Below are 23021 nucleotides of genomic sequence, written 5' to 3' on the forward strand. Positions count from 1 at the left end.
AAGGTCTTACGGGTGTGGAACATGAGGGTGAGTAATAAATGACATAATTTTTTAATTTTTGGGTGAACTAACCCTTTAATGCCGACATCCTGTGTGAATACACCGTTAAAGCACACTCATTTGAGATCTACCATACTAATGTACATGAGTTGAACATGAAGATGTATTTGATAAATCAGATACAGCGTTATTTATATCTATTGAGTAAAATACCCTGAAGAATTCTGTAAGCTTTAACATAAGAAAGACAGGTGAATAACAGCAGGTGCGATTGTCATCTGTTGTGGCACTTAACTACAGATCTGTTTGTAGTGTGACTGCACTTCATAGGGGCTGCCGTGGTGCTGTTCACAAGTCAATCTGAGAGCATAACCTACTAAAAACGGTTCACCCCGAGGCCAACTTGTACACGCACCTCATAAACACACACACACATACACACACACACACACCCTCAAGATAATGCCAGTAATAAAAGCAAACTCTTTAGACGTTGATCCAAAGTCTTAACACATTTTTTGGGGGGTGGGAATAGTGTGATGTGAGGAACCAGCTTCAAACAGGATTACTAATTAAAAACTACATCAAAGTCAAAATATTAGTTATGATATTTGGAGTAAAGCTTGCCATCTTTGCATAGGCATTTCTGACCTCACAGCAAGGATTAGACCTAGATTCTCTTTCATGTCAGAGTTTGTGCATGTGGGTAAGAGTCAGTGTCAGTACATGTGTATGTGTGAGAAATAATACTAATATTTGTTATAGACATTTGATGTGGCTCAGTGAAGCTGAGGCTGTGTGTGATATGTAAAGAGCTCTTTGTCCTTGAGAATGAATATGTGTGGGTTATAGGTCATGCTTTTATATCTGTACATCCTAGTGAAACACTTCAATCATACAGCACTAAATAATAAGAATATGTATGTTTTGTGAGCACTTGTATACAGTACACTTTATATACTGTAAAAATCTTTGTCTAACCCCAAGGACACACACACATGCACGCACACACACGTATATGTATATATTTTCCCTCTGGCCCTCTGTTTTCTTTCTTTATCAGCCTGTATGTAGATGGTTTCACTCTCCATTCCAAAAGGAAAACTTTGATCTTCATCAAAGATTTTCACCCATCCCATTTTCTCACACCAGACTTGTGTTCCCAGCATGTTATTTTTTTAGCGTGCACACATGGCAGTGTGTTCATGTCATATGCAAGTGAACATGTGTAGGGTGTTAATTAATGGCTTTTGCAACTATTAATATTGCTTATGATCAATTCCATGCAAATGTCAACCTTACCATGAAAAATTAAAGTTTTTACCAAAAGAACAAAACCCTATTTAAGTTGTGCATTTAGGTCTGTATTTTACTGCTTTAATGTGCTTTAATATAAATTTGAAGGAAATCACCATGTTTTTTCAAAAGCGTTAGATCTTGATCAACAACTAATGGTCAACAACAAATTGGAGTGGCATCAGTCCTTTAGATCATTTAAAAACCTCAAATACAATATTAGGTTACAGCTGCAACTGTCTCTGATGTAGACTTGTATAGATTTATTTTAAAGTGTGTCCCACACTGGTTACACAGCATGAGAGGTGGCGTGAATGGATTCTATAAATAATCCATAACCATTTCAGTTTTAATTCGATTAACTGAGAGGTCAAGGTTTGGTAGTTTAAATACCAAATATATTCCGCTTTTAGAACTGTCATGTCCGTAACAGTGTTTTTTGCTCCAAAATACGAAAACGAGAATCAAAATAAAATAGGTATTTTATGTTCTGTATAGAGCCAACCCTTCTACATTTGGTGGATATTGTTGCTTATGGTCTTCTTTGACTCTATTGTCAGGGCTTTAGGAAAATAGAAACAAATGGTTCAATATATTAGTAATAAATACATTCTATGATAATATATTTCAAGTTTTGACTGCAAATGTCCATAACGCTGGAATTGCTGGTTAGGGGCTCATTATAATTTTGGTGTTTGCACCATTTATGTTACAGACATGAGAGACACCTTAAATTGCATGACTTGTTGAGCAAAGGTTACAGTGTTTGTGTAGTTGAAGAAAAAGGCATAAACTGATAAAACGTGTACCTTGAATGCAAGTCGCATTGGGAAAAAGCGTCTACCAAATGCTGTCATTGTGGTGGTGAGTTTTGCAAAGACAAGCACTACTCACATTATCTTTAAAAAGTGATTTTTTTTTTCTTTTTCTTTCTTTTTTTTTTCTCTAGTCTTGCTAAGATCTGAATGAATTTATGGTTGTTCAGTGTGGCTATAGGGTCACCTTAAAAACACGGGCTTTGCAGAGATTTGCAGCCCCCAAGCTTCCATTAGATACAAACGCAGTGAGTGTGGAACATAAACACTGCTTTAAATGACTGTCTACATTCACTGCAAGTACTTTTAACCATCTATAATTATGTTTGTTGATGAATAAAATGCCTGTGTGTATACATACTTTCCCAATAAATTACATGTTTTGCATTGGCCTCCTACTGTACACACCAGCACAGTTTTAATTGGCTAAAGAGCAGTCATGGATACAGCGCCTGGGTCTGTGCAGCAGTTTTAGCTATAATTAAAATGATCTGGACTTTTACATGTGTACTATTTATGTGCTTTTATGCGATGTGTTATGCATGTGCGGGTTGCACAACTGTAGCACGTGTATAGAAAATAATAATAAATAATGATATTAATGGGTTACCTGCAATCAGAAACAGCATTTTTACTCTGGAACAACTGAAATTGATTTTTATTATTATTATTATTATTGTTATTATTTTATTTTATTTATTTTTTTCATTTTATTTAATTCCTTTAACCAAAGCATCACAATAGAGGAGAAAATGTATTTTAATGAAAAACATTTACATTCCAATACCATTTCCTCTTAGGTGAAGTCCTTGACAATGATTCCTCACAGTTTCTCTAAGCAGGCAAGAGATCAGTACCAGAAGCTGGTGATCATGCACAGTAATATGGTGACCCTTTACCTCAACATGCTGGAGTATTTCGCCATCGACCCCAAGAAGACCTCTGTGGAGGAACTCTTCACTGACCTCAGCAACTTCAGAGCCATGTTCATGGTAAGCCACCCACTCTGATTCAGCTCATAATCACAGTCTCTATACCTTATGAAATGGAGTCATGTCAGTGCCCGGTTGAGTCCGGCTTGTGTTTGCAGTATCTGCAGCTTTGCAGTAGCCCCACACCAGCTTTCAATGACTTTACAGGAAATAATCTGGTTCTTTCTCCTTCCAGCCTTGACCCTTTTGGCCCACAAGCCCTGACCTATCTGAACAGGAGGAAGTGTTGTGCATGTTATCATAAGTAGAGGGAATACTGGGTATTTAGTAGCCAAATATTGCTTGCCCTGCAACGATAGGTGTAGGTTATGAACACGTTGAGACTGAGCGCTTTCTGTTTCCACTTACTATCACTGAGTGTGCGATTGTGTGCATGCTCTCACACACCCTTCATTCCCATTCTGAAGGTTCTAGTACACTAATCTGACAAAAGAGAAGCCGCCTGTCTCCTTTATGAAAAGTCATTTGAAATGCAAAGTTATTTTCCACTTGGCTGCTACAGTGATGAGACGAATCTCGTCGCCTTTATTATTTTAAATGATTTCATGATGGAAATGCTGAAATTTGGGGAATGAGCTGACGGTGGGTCCACCATCAGATGCATGATAATGCACTCCTGTGGCGCGCCTTTGAAACCTGTCCCCAGTGCAGCGAGGGATGCGGAACTTGCTATCCAGACGAGTAGCCTATACTGTCCGTCAGACTGAGTTTTCACATTTGCTGTGAAACAAGGCAACAGAGAGCACGATAGGGGTTGTGATTGACCAAAATCAGCAGTCTGAAAATGTAGCATGAAGGGTGCAGGCTGTCATGTTTAAAAGAAGATTCTTGGTTGTGTGTTTGCTTTATAGATTTTAGACTGGGCCTGGATGCTATATTTGACACAAACAAAAATGACACCGTGAAGAACAGATCATTCAATATGTGTAAAAATTTAGGAAATACACTGTCAGTATTCGTCATTGTCATCAATATGTTGTCTGAAGTAGGGGTTTTCAAACTAGGGTCCTCTGAGAAGGAAAAAAAAAAAAAAAAGAAAGAAATCAAAAAATGAATAAATAAAATAAAAATAATATAAATTATATCGCATTATATAAATAATAGTATAAATATTATTATACTATTACTAGATAATATTTTAATGATTTATTTTGGCTCAAGTACAATTATGTTAAATGACATTTATTTATTTTTATTTATGTATTTAATCAATAATTTTATTTATTTATTTAATATTATTAATATTATATTTACCCTAATGTTTCCAGATAATATTAAAAATAATAATAATAATAATAATAATAAAATCTGGCTTTATAACAGTCATGATGTAAATTAATTAATTTTTGTCGCAGTAACATCAAATGCATTTACAACCCAGTTTAATATGGCATATTTTAGAGTAAAACAATTCAACAAGTTTCTTAATTATTATTATTATTATTATTTTTTTTTTTTGGTCTTTTCAAATTTGACAGTAATCCTAGGAACTAGGGTTGTCACTGGTCTCACAATTCAATTCAATTATGATTATCATGTCAACGATTTAATTCCACGATGCATCACAATGTGTTGCATCATCAGTTTTCAGTGTTACTGCACATGGCTACATTTTTGTCAATGAATACAAGCAGTCAGATATATGAACTCCTTTTTTATTTTTATCTGCTCCAAGAAAGTACTTAAAACATCTCTTTGTACTTAAGTTACAAACATCACATTGTACTTAAGTTACAATAACGCTCACACACACTCGCGCACACACACACTCTAGCATGCACACGCTATGTCTCACACACACACTCACATACACACGCTCGCACGCTGTAAACGTCAAAATAGTGGGTGCATTTTTTTTATTACTCTCTTTTGTTTCGCCTCCATCTCGCCATTTTACGCTAGCGCGAGATGTGCATATGCGACGAATGACGTCAGAGAAACGTCAGTAGGCTATAATCGATTATGGTCTATTACTGCATCGATGCAGAATCGTCCATGTCTGCATCACGATGCATCATATAAATGATTAATTTCAACACCCCTTTAGGAACATGAATTAAAATAAATGGAGGTCAGTTTTGGTGTCATGTTGACTTTACATCTCTGTGGCTTTAAGATTTTAAAGGGGTGTAGCCAGATGCAAATGTTTCTGTCGTCTTCTCTATCCCACTCTTCCTGCCCTCTGCTTCTCTTTCTTTCCTGTCCGTTCTTCACCCTCATACAGAATGTCCCTCCCTCACTCTCTCCCTCTTTCAGCCCTTTTCCAGGTCAGTGAGTTTTCAGCCCTCAGAAGCAGCTTGTTTAAATCAATGCTGAGGAGTGGCAGGGGACCAGCAGTAGAGCAGGAGGCTACAGTCCTTCATACACACTCACCTTACCACAACACTGTATGCACTCACACATTCCTGCACGCCAAACACTCACACACATGCAGACCTGCAGCCACGCATGCTTAGTCATCCTCTCAATAACATCTCTCTCACTCGCACTTCGGTTCTGACAGCTTTTTTCTGCAGAATGACATTGACAGGATGTCTGCGTTTTGATGGAGATTGTTTTTGGCCGCTGCCCCACTGATTCCCAGAAATGCCGGCACATACTTGACACACACATTCAGACTTTCTCGACCCGTTTTCCTATTCTCTTTCTTAGGGTGGAAAAGTGACAGAAATGAAGAAAGAAAAGAAAGACAAAAAAGAGAGACTATGAGACAGACTAATGTAGGAGTCATACAGAGAATTAAATGAAAAATGAGGGGAAAAATATGAAGGTAATAATGCTGCAGCAGCAATTGACCATTCCTGCCAATCAGACTGTTATGAATAATTGAATTTGTATAGGGAGAGATGAAGATTACTCCTTACCTTACCTTCTTTCACTTCTCCTCCATATAGAAGCATTGACTGTGTCTCAAAACACGGTGAGTTAAGTTTGCAGCATTTTAGGGCACCATGAGCACATTTGAATGCGTGTATAAGCCTGTAATGTCCAGAAATGCTGTTTAGGTAGGCTGCTTTAATTTTTATCATTCAAAGACCTTTACGAAGCCCAAAAATGCTGCTCACACTATAAAAAAAAAATCCAATTCTGTCTAACTTTCTTATTTTCTGTTTCAAATATCTAAAAATCCTTGAAAATTTTGCTTGAAGCAACATGTAATACAGCATAGACATGTATTTTTTATTTACCCTAAAATTTCCAGATAACATTTTAATAATTTATTTTGGCTTTAGTACAATGATTGTGCAAATTATGTATCTTTTGTATTTATATCTTTTATTATTTATATTGTAAACTGGGGTACGTGATGTGACAGAGGGGGTATGTGAACAAAATTCTGAGTTTTTTCGTTCATTTAATTCTTCCCCATCTTAAAATAACATTCAAACTGAGCATGTATTTCATGGCACAATGCCAAAAATACATGACATCCAATCAAAATACCACATCTTTTGCAGTCAAACTGACTAAATCCATTTCCATATAAGCAGCGTGTATATGGATGCTTACAGGTTACGTCAGCGTCTGCTGTCTTAGCAGATTACTGCCGTTATCGACAATGTACCTGTAGATTTAGCATTACTAGCATGAAAAACAAATAGCCTGGCACAGACGGTGCATATAGAGATCAATTTAAGATTTAAACTCTTGATGCAAAACATAGCTTTTGTGAGTTCTTGTTTTTAATGTTAATAATATTATATGAGCAAGAATGCAAATCCAATCCACACGTTTACAAATGTGACAATGATTTTATAGAAAAGTTCAACAAACAAACGGGTAATATTAAGTGATGTTCTTCACAGTATTGTCTGTATTTACTCTATTTTGCAACAAAATAATAGTTCCAACGAAAGCCACAGCAGAACTACAACAGTGTTTCGTGAACGAATCTGTGGCTTAGAATGAATCGTTCGTGAAAGTCATTGATTCAATGATTCATTCATAAATACAGCCACTTGCTTCATGACTGAATGAAAGAATGACTCGGTGACTCACGCATTAAGACTTACTGCCACCTACTGGCGGTTTTGGTATATAAAGAATCACTTTTCACGTTTTTATTATCATTGCACATTTTACTATTGAACTTTTTTTTTTATTTATTTAAAACATTATTAATGTTGTAAAGGTATTTATAAAGATAATAAATGCACTGGAAAGTCAATTTAGGGGGCAAATATTGTCCCTTAATGGAAAAGGAAGGAGGTACGCAGAAGGATGGTAAATGCCTCAGGGGGTACTCCACTCTAAAAAGTTTGGGAACCACTGGTCTATATCACAATTTGTTTATACCATACTAAATATTTTATGCTTCTAATGTAAATGTATATTGTTTTAAGGATTTTTAGGGGGGGAAAAATCACTTAATTTAAAGTTGTTGTTGTTGTTTTTTTCTCCAATTTACAGTGTTAAAACTGTAGGTAGCTATGGTTTGTAAAATGCTCTCTAGATCATAGGTAGATTTGATATGATCATACAAACTCCCTAATGATCAGGCTAGGTAGGTAGCTCTGATGTGTATGTGTCTGTGATGCAGAAACTTCTAGGTAGGCAGCTATGATTTGGATGTTTATGAAGCTTAAAATGCAGTCTGTACATAGCTTTGATTTGTTTATGCTGTTGCCTCTATGTTGTCTACAAACGTTGTACATGTAGGCAGCTGTGATTCCGAAAGGTCGATAATATCCAAATACGGTGCCTAAGTGTATAGCTTTGTTTGTCTATGATGTACCCTAAAGGGTACTAGGTTTTGAAACAGAGCAGAAAGTGGAGAAGGGAAGACATGAAAGGGATCCTTTTACTCAGTGGTCAAGTATCATCACATATGCTTCTCTTTGGCAGATATATCATTACATTTCTATCATGGTTGCCAGATCCTTTTTATCCCTCTGTTGTTGTATATTAGTGGATGTATTGAGGGATGGCCAGATCTGCTGTACCAGAGTTCGTTTTACAATCTTGAAAAACGTGTGGTCTGTGTTTTTTTTTTAAATCACAAAGATTTGAGACAGGACTCTGATGCGACATAGTAATAGTAATTTGATCACACCTCTCTCTAAGCTGCAGGTTGCTATGGGAATTTATCCTCACATGTAAAATACCAAAAAAAAAAAAAGACAAAAAAGGGGTGAATTGTTTTAAGCAGCAGTTAATTATGAGGCTAAAGCTCAAGAGAGTCATACAAGCCTTGCCAAACCTCTGAATCACACCTTATAATCCTGTACCATGGGAGTTGCTGTGGCAACAACCACTCTTTCATTTCTACGGTTGACTTTTGACCTTTAACTGGCAGCTCTGCCTTATCTGGAAATAGCCACACTGTTACACACAGGCACACAAACACATCAAAACATTGAAGCGTTGTCGCAGCCCTCCTCATAACAGACTGACCAGGACCACATTCTGTCGCATACGGTTCATTCTGTGTGATCCTCATCACTAACACTCTGAGAGATGCTAATGTTGGACGTGCCCTCGCTCGCTCTGAGCCCCTAGTGCACTGGGTGCTAGTCATTTTACATTGAACTGTGTGTTTCAGAGTCTTTTAGCGTGCGTGTGTGTATGAGCGTTCCCCCTCTCTGCTCACCCACCCGTTTGAAATAGACCAGCAGCAGTTCGGCAGTGCTGACAGGAATCCAATTGACCGTGGCTAATGGCAGACAGACAAGGGAGAGTGGGTGAACACGGGATGACCTGCAGGCGGAGAAAGAGAGAACAGGATGGAAAATGGGCATCCTCTCATCTCTACTTGGCACAACCCATAAAGCGACAATTCAAGACTGATAATCGCTATTTATGATGTATAAGGTCATTAAAATGCTTATATAGTCTGCTATAAGAGCTATCATTGCAGTAAATACAGGATTTAATATAGTTCATCTCAATGATAATGGCTTTGTTCCAAAATTTAACAAGCTGCCTGTTTTGATTGCATTATAGTCATATGTATACTGAATATTTATGTTTGATTGTCTTCATGCTCATCTATAACATTATGCATTGTTCTTCAAATCTATCCCAAGAGGTCCATATTCTGCAGAGTTTAGCTCCAACCCTAATCAAACACACCTGAACATAATCAAGGTCCTGAGGAGTACTAAGCTGCGTTTGGTTTAAAATGTACTTTGCAATCGTTAACAAAAAGTTTGATCTATATAGTGGGAAAATGGGTAGTCGCATCACTTCACTGCCATTCACAACTTTTGCCTAATGTTTTATGAATTTGAACATACTGCTTGTCTCCAATACTGTTTTTGCGGGACTAGAAAATTACAGGCATTTCATTTGATCAGGGGTGGTGCTAAACTTATAGAGCAGAGGCCAGATTTGAAGAACCTTGATTTGGACAGTTCACTGGGTTTTGCAAAATGATAACCCTATAGCAGCATTTGATTTTGGTGAGTAACAGTTAATACCAAATGGCCAGCAGCCAGTCCAAGACTCAACTTCAAACTGAGGGAATCACCTTTGCTCTGGCAATCTGAGTTAAGAAAAGACAGAGAGGCACTGTGCTGCTGGGATTGACAGTGTTTATCGACTGTTTTGTCTTTGCTCGATGTTGAGCTGCGCTAATAGACCCAGTGGGCAGCTGTAGGCCACCTCCCTTTGAGACTTGTCCATACTCCCTAAAAGTCCAATAACTAAATAGGATTGATTCATGCTAATTATAGAAATTGCATAGCACTTAGTTGTGTTTGAACTCTATGTGCTTTACTTACCGTATGATGTCAACGGAGTCCAGAGTTGTTTGTTTAGTTAGTCATGTACTGTGTCAGGTTACAAAGGCATCACTCAAACCAGTTGACGTTTCTGACTGATATTTGTCCAGAAAGCTTGATTACTAACTTTGAAGAGTCTTGCGTTTTACTTTGAAGTTTTTTTTCCCCCTCAGTTTGCCTCAGAGTTGCTCTTTAACGTAAACAAAATGGCACCATTTTGTCTAATACCAAAGCAATTACTGTAGCGAAATTAGCTTTGGTCACTGTAACACTTCATAGCAGGTCTGTATCTCCCTGAATTGTCTCCTGTCAAACTGAATTTGATGCAAGCGAAGGGGGAAATAGCGAGGCCCTCAGTCCTGGCACGACTGCAGTAATTGAGTTCAAACGATGACTAGAAAATGGAGAGTGGCTGTGTAATGAGAAAACAGACGATTTTGGGCCGAGGGAGACCGCAGAGTTCCGTCCTAATTTCTGCACCCCGTGTTTATCTCTTTCCCTTCGCTCTCCACCTAAACACAGTTAAAGGCCATTTATGCAGATGAGAAGCGAGGAATTTTATCCCCTATTGACTGGGAGAGTGGGCGGAGTCTAATCAGACACATTGAGCTTGGCAGGAGTCGAGCAGATTTGTAGAGAGAGTGGCTTCATCAGATTAGCAGGGTTATATGAGGTAGGCAGGCAGCTGTTGTGATCTATATTAAGGCATGTCTTATGAGAGCCCCGGCTTTGAGTTTAGAGTTTGCCAGGCATCAATCACTTGTAACAGCATTTTAGACTTTTTCTGACACACTTTGTTCAGCTCACATGGCGTCGTCTCTCATTTTGAATGCTGATTTAAATACTCAAAGAGATACAAGTGCAGAAGTTTGCAGAGACTGAGAAACAAAATGCAAACATTTAGCTCCCTTGTTCTAGCATTTTCCACCAAAATGGTGCCTGGCCAAAGCTGGTGTGATGCCATTACTGCAAAACCAGCACACAAACACACACTTTCTAAGAGTCTATGATAAGTATCTCTTAAAAAAAAAAAAAGTATTTCTATATGTTTTATTTAAGATAGGAATGGAAAATAAAGTCACTACAGTTGCTTTGCAGCACAACAAAAATACAAACAAGGTGCCAACTTAATTTACATCAACGCGAGTGCAAACCGCTATGTTTGTTATAATAGGAGTTGCCTGTTTTTGTTTTCGTCCTCACCAATGCATGATAACATTCAGTTTATTATAAACAGCATTGCAGAAATGTCTGCTGCTTTAAATGCTCCGGGTCTTTAAAGTAGGGTAGATTTTGATTGGCTGTCAATGTTTTTATCATTCATAAGCTGAAAAAAAATTGTTTTGAAAGTGATTCCAACAATATAGTTCCTCTGTGTAGTTAATGTTAAAGCTGTGATGTGGACTTCACTACTCAAATTACACTAGAACACTAGAATTACAATGATTATTAAAATTTTATAGGTATCGTTATTGCCCTTGGTGCGAAAAGGCCTTTCAGGTCTTTGCACACTTAGTCCAAAATTATTGTCCGAAATTTTCGCACATTAAAAAATAAATACAACCTCACGTTGTGTCAATCGAATTTTACGTACTGCCTCCAAAACATTCGTCTGTCATAAAAAATTGGATTGGGTTTAATTTTATGTGTTTTTTGCATCCGTAGCAAGCATTTTGAGAGGGGTTTTGACAATTCAGAGCCACCGTACAAGCAAACGCCAAAATCCAGAATGGCGTCTGACAAGTTGATCCATTTTGTTACTGACATCCTGAAGTAAACTTTGAATTGCTCAGGATAATCCTGCAGCTCCTTGATAAGGAGGTGTAACTCTCCTTCCCCTCTACCCAATCTCAGGATTGGATGGACCCAATATTTCCTCTTTCTTTTTCTCTTTTTAAGAAGAGAGAGGACAACAAAATCATCCTCACTGCTTGAGGACTCCATTTTGTATTGTTTTGCGAATTTTTTCACAACGGATTAATACGCATCGGACTCAGTGTGCAAGATTTCTGTGTGTGACGAATTTTTAGAATGACAAACACGGAAAAAAACCTTTACTTTAGAAGGACTGTTTTTTGTTTGTTTGAGGAAGTTATCCCATCCCCTGTCCTGATGTTAGTGTTTTTATGATTAAACAGCATGTTTAAGTTTTCTTCTGACCTAGAACAAGCATGCCTACAGTGGAAACACATCAAATGGGTCCAGATTAGGCACAGTATCCAGTGACGGCAAAGGGGTATGTCTCATAGTGGTTGATGGCTGGTATTGTGCAGCATGTCCAGAGAGAGCGAAGCCCAGCAGTTCAGGTTCATCAGTAACACTTTATAATGGTGTGTGGGGTGCAGAGAGATGGATAGTATATTCTGAGGAGTTTCCTCACCTCAGCTGTGTGTGGGATTCTCCCCTTAACCCCTCATCAGTCATTTACACACACATACACAGATGCTGACTATGGCTAACAGCAAAGACTCTGTGTGGTAACCCCCATCCTCTCACGCTCTGTTTTCTCTTTTCCTAAACTCTCATCAGCTTTACTTTGTGTATGGGGATACGTAAGAATTTTATAGGTCACTGCCCTGCTTTTCTATTGAACTATTCATTAATAGTTCAACCTTCACCCTCATTCTGTTACAAACCCATATGACTACTATAATTTCTTCCATTGAATACAAAAGGAAACATTTGAAGTACTGGTAACTTAAGGATATTAAAGCAGTTCATACAATAGCTTTGTGTGAGAAACAAACCAAATTTAAGTCATTATTCACTTTCCCTCCAATGAGCAGGCAACCACTGCAGGTTATTAAATCAATGAATGGAACATAAGAACTGTGTCTGATTTATGAACAAATCAGATCAATTATTCAACTTTGTGAATTGGATCAACCGATTAATTGGAAAAAAATCTCACTCAGGAGAATGATTCATTCAAAATTCTACATGTGATGGATCATATAAGCTTTGGTTACCTGGCCTTTCAATTGAGGGACAGAAGCCTCTTGTTTCATTAAAAATATCTTAATTTGTGTTTCGAAGATTAAAGGGGGGGGGGTATAATGCTATTTCATGCATTCTGACTTATTTACACTGTTAAAGAGTTGGATTATCATGCTAAACATGGCCAGAGTTTCAAAACATGACTATGACGTATGACAGAGTATTTCTATGCCAAAAATACTCTTCCAAATCCTCACGAACTTCTGTTTTTTTTCTTTTTTTTTTCTTTTTTCTCTCGAGTATGGGCCTGGGTGACGTAAACGGGGGTGGAATTCCTTGTACGGGCACTTCTCCCGCAAGGGCGCGCGCGCACACGTCGACTAGAGAGAGCAAGAGCACGCCCATCAACGCGAGTTCGGGTTTACAGAAGTCGTCGGCAGCGCTGCACAGGTCACAATGTCACCAAAGAAGTGTGTTTTTGGTTGTGAGGGAAAGAAAACCTTGCTTCCCAAAGAACCCAACGTTAAGTGGAGCTGAGAGTTTTGTTCTCACGCATTACATTGATGTACTCTCGATATTTGTCATTAAAATAACCATAGAAACTGATAGTTGCAATCACGTTTTTATTGGTTAAAAATGAATGGAGAATATCTCGTGTTTTTCCGTGGCTGTTCGAGCCCTCGGGATCAGCGCTTATGGTTTCATAAACAAGGCCCAGTTCCACGCTGGATTTACAGATCATTTGAAACTGAAAGATGGAGCGGTCACAGCGGTAATGATCCCGGTCATGAGTCGGAACCGCAGGTGGTGAGTAAAACTGCATCAAATGTCTATTTTGTTGGCAATAGGCGCCTAAGTGCATATAATGTAAACAAGACGAGCGTAGTGAATTCATAAATTCATTATTCATCATTCACTGTACACTATATTCATTATAGTGATTCAAAAGTTATCCATGGATAACGCGATGGTGTATTGCGTGTGTTTAAATATATTTGTTTAGCTGACCATTGATAGCTTGCAGCCGATCTCTACAGAAAAGCTGTGCGTGCTTGTAACAGCTCGTCACTCTATCTCCGCTCACAACGTCACACCTCCAGGCACTCGGCTGTTTTCGGAAAGACTCGGTACAGTGTATGTAACTTTTATAAATATGATTAAACTAAAGACTTTTTGGCGATATGAAGGATGCTATACTACTCTATAGGTACTTAAGATTAATATGAGATTGGCAGAAACTGTGTTTGATACCCCCCCTTTAACTAAAGTCTTATGAGTGTAAAAGGACATGATGGTGAGTAAATGATGACAGAATTTTCATTTTTGGCTGAACAGTCCTGTTAAATTTATTGAATGGCTTCAGAAAACTTGCACGCAAGCTGAATAGACTACTTTTATAATACTTCTGGGTGCTTTTTTTCTTTGTATTCTACTGAAGAAAGAAAGTCCTACAGGTTTGGAATGGCATGACGGTGAGTAAATGATGACAGAATTGTCATTTTTGGGTGAACTATCCCTTTAAGTGCCATTAATCAGAACAGTCCTTCAGCAGTGTGGCAGGGAAATCCGTCTCTGTAGAGGCACATTGTGGCATCAGACACGCTTACAGCACAGAAGCTGGGTCATGCCCCTGTATCTCTGATACTCTCACAGCCTGCGGCAGCTTTATACACTGTGTGAGATCAACAATACTGGGAATGACTCGGGCAGTGGCTTTGATTCACATTAGATTGAATAAATCAGGGGTGTGGGTACGTTACAGTGATTGCTATTGATTCAGACTGAAGTTACACCTTTTCTGTATTTATTCAGCACTGTGAGATTTACTTGTATCTTTAGCGGCACACTGTACTGTATCCAAAATAATCAATATCAGCACAATATAGTGCATGGATGTCTTTTAAGTCCTCTCAGACAATTGAAACTATAACTTCTACACATTAAAACCAGGTTTTGTGATCTGTGTGTAAGATTTAACCTATATGTACTGTATATGTGATTGAATGGATTCAGCACATAGTTCTTTAGAAATCAATGTTTTTATGCTTTTTTAGTTTAACAAACTGACCTTTTGCATAGCTATAATAATGAAGTGTATAAAAGCATATAATGCCATTCAATGTGGAAACATGCGTTTTGTGCGTTTCTCTAAGAGCTTGTTCTTGTCTGTAAGTCTTCTATCATGGTGTTCAGCCAGGGATTAGACCAGCTCTTATGTTATTATTTTCTATTATGCCTCTGAATAGGCATAATGGAACATCCTCAGCCTTCTGCACATTTTTCTCTGAACTGTTATTGAACATCTAATAACTAGTTCACTCTGCGTTCAGCGTAGGCCCATCTGCTCCCAAACGCTGACTCACGGTGGCACCGTCGTCACACACCGAGGCGCTGTCCACTTAATCGTTGCATCTGCTGACAATCTCGATCTAAACTGCTGTGGATGATTTACCTGAGTATGGTGGCCACTGCGCGAGAGGTTGGATTGACGTACCTGTCGCATGCGGTTCAGATGAAGCTGCCGGTCACAAACAGAGCATGTTGGGTAAGACCTCTGTCTGTGAAACGCTTCTACAGTGCTTAGCGCAGCAGTGATATTGGGGGGAAAAAACTGACATTGCGATAGTTTGTTTTTCTGCAATATATTTTGCAGTTTTGTGTTTCACAAAAAAAAAAAAAAACTAAACTAAGAAGTGCCCATGCGAGGAATTTTGACGTCATACAAGGCCATACTCCAAAAAAAACTTTCCGAAACTTATACGAACCTTGAAGGAGTGTATTTGGCACAGAAATACTCACGTCATACGTCCAACTCGAAAATTTGAATTTGAATTATTTAATCGCCTCATTTGCTATATCAGTGAAGACGTTCACTATATCAAATTAGAAGCTCAAGTAGCACAAAAATGTGTAGAAATGTTTTCAAATGTATAGAAATTTGCATTTGGGCAACACCAGTGACAACTGACAAGTCACAAACAGTGTATTAAAAGTCTAGAAGTGTTGAAGGAAGGGCAGGATCATTATGAATCCCCCTCTTGTATTAGTGTTGATATTGATGTCCGTGCTACAGAGCGTGAGGTCATGCACCACTGCTTTTCATTCTCCTCTAATTCTAATGAAAGTGTTTAAAGCGGTCTGTGTGTGCGCGCAGTCACAGAGCCGTTGAGAGGAAAGCTGATTTAGCCCACCTTCCATCTCACTATCCTCTTCCCCTCGTCAGGATTTACTGTGATCGCAGACTGTGGCCGTAATCCGCCGCACGCAATGGGGAATAAGCCTCGTTATCATGTGACTTATACTCTGTCTTGGCCTGCCGTCAATAGCCATATTTCCTGCTCATTTAAGGGACCACTGCTGCAACTATGGATCCGTTGGAGATCTGTGAGCAAAAAGTAGACAGCGACATCTGCCTTAGCCGTTTACGAGGCTAAGGCAGATTTTTTTTTCTTGTCAATCCCTTCTTAGTGCAGGTGTGGAGAGTTTTTTGTAGAGAGGACAAATATTAGATATGATGGTGAAATAATAAGACATTAAAATTATGGGTTGGTGTAGTAACAGAGAAGTGTTTTATTGACCAGTCAGAGAGAGAGAGAGAGAGTCAGAGAGAATGTGTGTATATACATGTAAACCTGAATTCACCCTATATATATGTGTGTGCATGTGTATATGTGTGTGTTTGTGTGTGCGTGTGTATATCATATCGTTTACATCGTTTACGCAATATCTCGATATAATGATGTATTGTTACACCCCTAATTATTTTTATAATATACTCAATGTATGAATGAGAGAGACCCTCATTGTTATTTAATTTAATTTTTTTTATTATTATTAATTTTTGGCAAACTCAGTTGTCTTTTACCTCATTGGATTATTTTATAGTTTTAAATTATTATTAATATAATAACGAATTAGTTATTTCATTATTATTATTACATATTACAAAATGTAATTTATAATAAAGTGTGTGTATATGTATATGGGCTTAAGTGGGCTTAACATTTTTCCATTTGCATGTGTTTGGATATGGGCCCAGAACATGTGCATTACTTCTGTAAATACATTAAACTTCTTTTAGAATCTAGAAATGCAGTACTCATACCCTTATGTAAATTATTGAATTATGTATTCAGGTTATTCCTCAGCCGTCTTTATTTCTCCATTTGCGTTGAACTCCCCTCTCCCCATTCTTTCTCTCCCACTCTTTCTTTCTGCCTTTTCCTCATTAAACCTGTTCGTCTTTTGCCTCTTACACCTTACCTTTGTGTGAGGTGTGCCACTGGCTCTGTTCTGCACACTTATAAATACATCCATTATCTGGAGAAGGCTTTTAAGGCTGAAGAGAGAAAGAGAGCCGAAGAAAGAGGCATATGAAGTGTTAGGACAAGGTGACTGCTCTAATGATGTTTCTTTTTGATAACTTGTTCTGATTGCCAGAGTGTTCTTACACCTAGAAAAGTAGCCCTCATCAAACCAAAAGAGGAGTTATAGATTTCTAACAACCCTCTCCAACCGCTAATGGTCCAAAAAGAAAAGAAAGCGAGCAAGGAGGGGAAATTTTGCTCAGTTCTTGCCCCCAGATTTTCTTGAAAATGTTTGAAGTGCTCAGAGCATTGTCAAAACCTGGGAATAAAATGGCTTAGTTAATGAGAGGTCTTTTTCTCTCTTTCTGCCACAATTTACTCCACTTAACATTATTTTCTTCCAGTTTGTCTGTCTGTCTTTCTTTCTTTCTTTCTTTCTTTCTTTCACTATTGTATTTACAAAGGTTAACTTATCAGTTGTTACATTCATATTGATAATACAAATTACTGTATATACACCGATCAGGCATAACATTATGACCACTGACAGGTGAAGTGAATAACACTGATTATCACAGCACCTGTTAGTGGGTGGGATATATTAGGCAGCAAGTGAGCATTTTGTACTCAAAGTTGATGTGTTAGAAGCAGGAAAAATGGGCAAGGATAAGGATTTGAGCAAGTTTGACAAGGACCAAATTGTGATGGCTGGACGACCGGGTCAGAGCATCTCCAAAATTGGAGCTTTTGTAGGGTCTGCAATGGTCAGTATCTATCAAAAGTTGTCAAAGGAAGGAACAGTGGTGAACCGGCGACAGGGTCATGGGTGGCCAAGGCTCATTGATGCCTGTGGGGAGCAAAGGCTGGCCCGTGTGGTCCGATCCAGCAGACAAGCTACTGTGGCTTCAATTGCTCAAGAAGTTAATGCTGGTTCTGATAGGAAGGTGTCAGAATACACAGTGCATCGCAGTTTGTTGCGTATGGAGCTGCATAGCCGCAAACCAGCCAGGGTGCCCCATGCTGACCCCTGTCCACTGCCCAAAGCGCCAACAGTGGGCATCAGAGCATCAGAACTGGACCACGGAGCAATGGAAGACTGTGGCCTGGTCTGATGAATCACGTTTTCTTTTACATCTTGTGGATGGCCGGGTGCATGTGCGTCGCTTACCTGGGGAACACATGGCACCCGGATGCACTATGGGAAGAAGGCAAGCCGGCAGAGGCATTGTGATGCTTTGGGCAATGTTCTGCTGGGAAACCTTGGGTCCTGTTATGTTACTTTGACACGTACCACCTACCTAAGCATTGTTGCAGACCATGTACACCCTTTCATGGAAACGGTATTCCCTGGTGGCTGTGGCCTCTTTCAGCAGGATAATGCTCCCTGCCACAAAGCAAAAATGGTTCAGGAATGGTTTGAGGAGCACAACAGGCCCCACCTCGCAACTTACAGGACTGAAAGGAACTGCTGCTAACATCTTGGTGCCAAATACCACAGCACACCTTCAGGGGTCTGGTGGAGTCCATGCCTCGATGGGTCAGGGGTGTTTTGGCAGCAAAAGGGGGACCAACACTAATATATATATATATATATATATATATATATATATATATATACACACACACACACACACTAATATACACTAATTCATATTATTAACATGAACTTAAGTTAACATTTGTAAATACTTGCAGAAAGAAAGACAGACCAGCAGATTTCAGTTAATTAATAATAATTAATTTCAATAGAATAACAAATCTCTCAAAAAGTATCTGTAATATCTGTAGTATGTGGTAATATCTGTTTTATGTGGTTTCAGCTAGCTTAAGCACCAAATCATTTGGGATGGGTCAGTCAGGTGTTTTGTTGCTGCAGGAAATGGCAGTCTTGACCATGTGACTGGCACCATGGATTCTTTGAAGTATCAGGCCATTTTGGCGAAGAGTATGATGCCTTCAGCGTGTAAATTGAAGCTTGGACTTTCCAGCAAGACAATGATCCCAAGCATACATCCAAGTCTACCAGTGCTTGGTTCAGGGATGGGGCCTGGAATGTCCTTGAGTGGCCATCTCAGCCTCTGGATTTAAATCCCATTGAAAATCTTTGATGGGATTTGAAACAAGCGGTGGCAGCAGAGAAAGCACAAAATGTCAGTGAGCTGGAAGCTTTTCACATGAGCAGTGGGCTAAGAGTCCAATAGAGAGGTGTCAGGATCCTCTGAACACTTGCCAGAAGCATTTATTGGAGGTTATAAAGGGTAAAGGATATTCCGCCAAACACTGACTTTTTGGGTTGAATAGTTTTGCACATGGATGTTTGTTGAGACTCAACTTTTCAAAATCATTCAAATGTCTATTTATAGACTGTTTACTAAGGCCTTAGTTTGGTGTGTTCCACTCAATTTCATTCACATCACCAGAATGTCATATAGGTCAATGACTTCTGGGCTAAAATTCAGAAATATGAAAAATTATTTTCTGAAAAATTCTGAAAACACTTTTTACTCACTTGCTCTTTCAATTTTCAAAGTTTATTGACATGATTTGCACACAATATTGCCAAAGCATCACTAATAAAAAAAAAACACAGTAACATAAAAATAATAGGCCAACAACTGTAATAACTATTTACATTATAGACTAAAATAAAACCAAGAAAAATAAACTAAAAATAAATAAAATAAAAAGCTATTTGTGGCATAAATATTGTCTCAGCATTTTGTTTTGCAGTTAATATAGATAAATTAATTTTCTCAGACAAGGTTGTAATAATTTGTTGCAATATAATCAGCATTCATTACATTTACATTTACATTTAGTCATTTAGCAATTTAGCAGACGCTTTTCTCCAAAGCGACTTACAAATGAGAATAGTAGAAGCAATCAGATCAACATAAGTGCAACAGTATGTAAGTGCTGTGTCAAGTCACAGTCATTACCATTCAAAAGTTTGAGGATTTGTTAATGTTTTTGAAAGAAGTGTCTTATGCTCACCAAGGCTGCATTTGATAAAAATACAGTAAAACAGTAATATATTGTGAAATGTTATTACAATTTAAAATAACTGTATTGTAAAATAATTTGAAAATGTAATTTATACCTATGATGGCAAAGCGGAATTTTCAGAAGCCATTACTCCAATCTTTTATTTATTTACTTATTTTTTATTATTATTATTTTAAATAGAAATCTTTTGTAACATTATACATGTCTTTATTGTCACTTTTGATCAATTTAATGAGTCTTTGATGAATAAAAGTATTAATTTCTTTTAAGGAAATTGTACTTACACTTTTGTTTGTAAAAGCCAAATTTATCTTTACTTGTTTCCTCAATAGTCTGCTCTATCTCTGCCTTTATCTCTCTAGCAAGCAGTAAAGGAGAACATAAGGAGAAGAGAGGCAGAGGAGAAGCAGAGGAAAGCGAGGATAGCCAAAGAGAAGGCAGAACGAGAGAAGCAGGAGCGGCAGATGAAGAAGAAGAGACTGCTGGAGGTCAACACAGGTGAGATGTTTATCAGTCACTCACTGAAAGTTTTCACGAGAGTGAGCTTTAGAAAAGTCTCCTTTGAAGATTGATGAAATGAGTCCCTGCACACGTTCCTGGGAGCTTGTCTTAAACAGAAAAGAGAAACAAGTGAGAGCGTGTGTGTTCTGTTGTCAATCTGTTTCCATGTGAACAGCCCATCGTTGTTTTAATGCCACAAACGCAATGGAAATTCAACGCCTTGTCTTTCATGATGTCAGAACATTACTTTGTAATGCTAGTTCTGAATCAGGCCGATCTGCATTTACTCACTTTCTATGATATTTACGCAGGCTCTTTTTCTATCTGAGCGAGCATCAATCTCATAATGATGTAACATAATGCATGATGATATTAGAGATGTGATTGGATTACCAACAGGTTCTGTGCACTCATGAGACACACATGAAATGAGTTTTTTGTAATATATGTTGCCACTCGTGCTTGCCTCCTGCTGTTTGAGGAATGTGTGTGAGGGTGTGTACATGCACCCAGCAGGCTCTCAGTGTTGACTGGGATGAGTTTTGTGTCCGTATCGGGTCTCACGCTGAGTCAATAAAGCTGAAGAGCAGCCTGTGTGCATTCTTCATGCACTTAATACACACAAACACACACTTACAAATGAATATATGACGTGTGGTGTGATCAGTTGTGAATCTAGTGTTGGGTTATGGTAGGAGGTGTGTTGGCAGTGGGGCAGGAAGTACAGTGCAAGGAGAAGGGGTTAAAGTGGGACTTTTTGGGTGAGTGAGTTAGGGATGCATAATGTATTGGTGGTCATATTACTATCAGCAAATGAATGTGACTTCAGTGTTGTATTATGAGCCAGATAAGTGAAATAGGCCCATATTTTAGGGCAATAAATTATAGCTAAATAATCATGAGACCCACATTACTTCTGGTTGGCCTAACTATTGTCATCCCTCATCCATCCCTCTGGTCATTTCGTCCCGAATTAATTTTTAAAAAATAAAAATTGAGTATTCATTGGAGTGGTCCAAGACCCTTAGGACTTTTGGCACACTTGAACTTTGAATACACACACACACACACACACACACACACACACACACACACACACACACACACTAACTAACTAACTAACTAACTAACTAACTAAATAATAAATAAAATGACTGGATTCGAAGGAGTATAGTAACAAAAATGTACCTTGTGGGTCAATTTGAACAAATGTAGGCATGAGACTAAAGAACATCACCAATGCAGAATACACTCACATGCGCACACACACAAACACACGCACACACACACACACCTAGGAATTCCCATTAAAATGATTGCGGGGTCATATAATGGGGGCAATGTTTATCTTCATATTATTATTTTTTTTTTTTTCTTTCCCCCAAATAAAATTCAATCAGTCACAATGCAGACTGCACACAGATATGAAGTGGTTAGATTTGAACATTTACAGTGCAGAACACCTTTTTTTCACCTTACTAACGTGTATTATTACAATATCTGACACTTCAGTATATATAGAAAAACCAAAAAAATTGTCAAAATTACAACTAAAATGCTAAAACTTTACTAAAAATGATTTTATAATGTCAAAATAGATACCTGAATGCAAACTGAAGAAATAAAACTCAATGTAACTGTCTTTAGGACCCAATAGAACAGTTCATTTGCTCCATGTAGAGCAATAAGGCCATATAGTGGCAAGAGGTCGGCAGAATATTATTAGGGAATAATATTAGGGCTTCGGGTCATTTTGGCCCACGAGGGACACTTTTGTTACTAGTACGGGAGGGATAGATGAGGGTTAAGTCAAGTCACCTTTATTTATTTAGGAATAAACAGGAAAATGCAGTTTTTCCACTGTTGGGCTAAACAGTTCCAGTTATATTTGCACTTGAGCTTGGTTCCTATTATCTTATATCTGTAAAGTCTTGCATTACCAAGGCAATGGCTGATGCATTTGTATTACACTCCAAAGAGGTCCGTTATCAGCCCACAGTGGAAAATGAAACAATATCCGTGCCGACAGTGGAAAAGCTGCTTATGATTCAATGATGCGAACAGAGTTCAGTTCTACTGTAAAGTAGATCTAGAAAGTTCAGTTCAGTGTTGATTCACTTCTGTTCAATAAAGATAATCAAATATGAAAGGAGTTCAATTCAGCTATATAGCAGCTCTGTAGAAAACATTGATGTCATCGTCCAGCTCAGTTCAGTTCTCATCTAATAGTGTCAGTACAGTCAAATCAATAATAAATCAATAATATTGCTGAATATAAGTGTCTCCAACTAAGCAAGCCAGAGGCGACAATGATGAGGAACCCAAACTCCATCCGTTGCTGAAATGGAGATTTTTTTTTTTTTCCCCAAGATGCATAGGCATGGATAAGTTGGCCTATATTTGCTCATTTGTTAAATGACTGTAAGATACGAAAATAGTTTTCTG

At 38.2% G+C, this 23021-nt stretch overlaps 1 protein-coding gene across 4 annotated transcripts in view; it reads left to right on the forward strand.

Annotated features, from left to right (window-relative positions):
• Positions 1–23021, forward strand: part of diaph3 (diaphanous-related formin 3) — a 283916-nt gene that overhangs the window by 187881 nt on the left and 73014 nt on the right. For all 4 annotated transcript variants that reach the window (XM_051912519.1, XM_051912521.1, XM_051912520.1 and 1 more), the window contains 2 exons: positions 2939–3103; positions 20438–20573. In XM_051912519.1, the coding sequence (XP_051768479.1) occupies positions 2939–3103; positions 20438–20573 (301 nt within the window). The remainder of the gene's footprint in view (positions 1–2938; positions 3104–20437; positions 20574–23021) is intronic.

Source organism: Ctenopharyngodon idella, chromosome 11 (genome assembly GCF_019924925.1).
Source record: "Ctenopharyngodon idella isolate HZGC_01 chromosome 11, HZGC01, whole genome shotgun sequence".
Taxonomy (NCBI): Eukaryota; Metazoa; Chordata; class Actinopteri; order Cypriniformes; family Xenocyprididae; genus Ctenopharyngodon; species Ctenopharyngodon idella.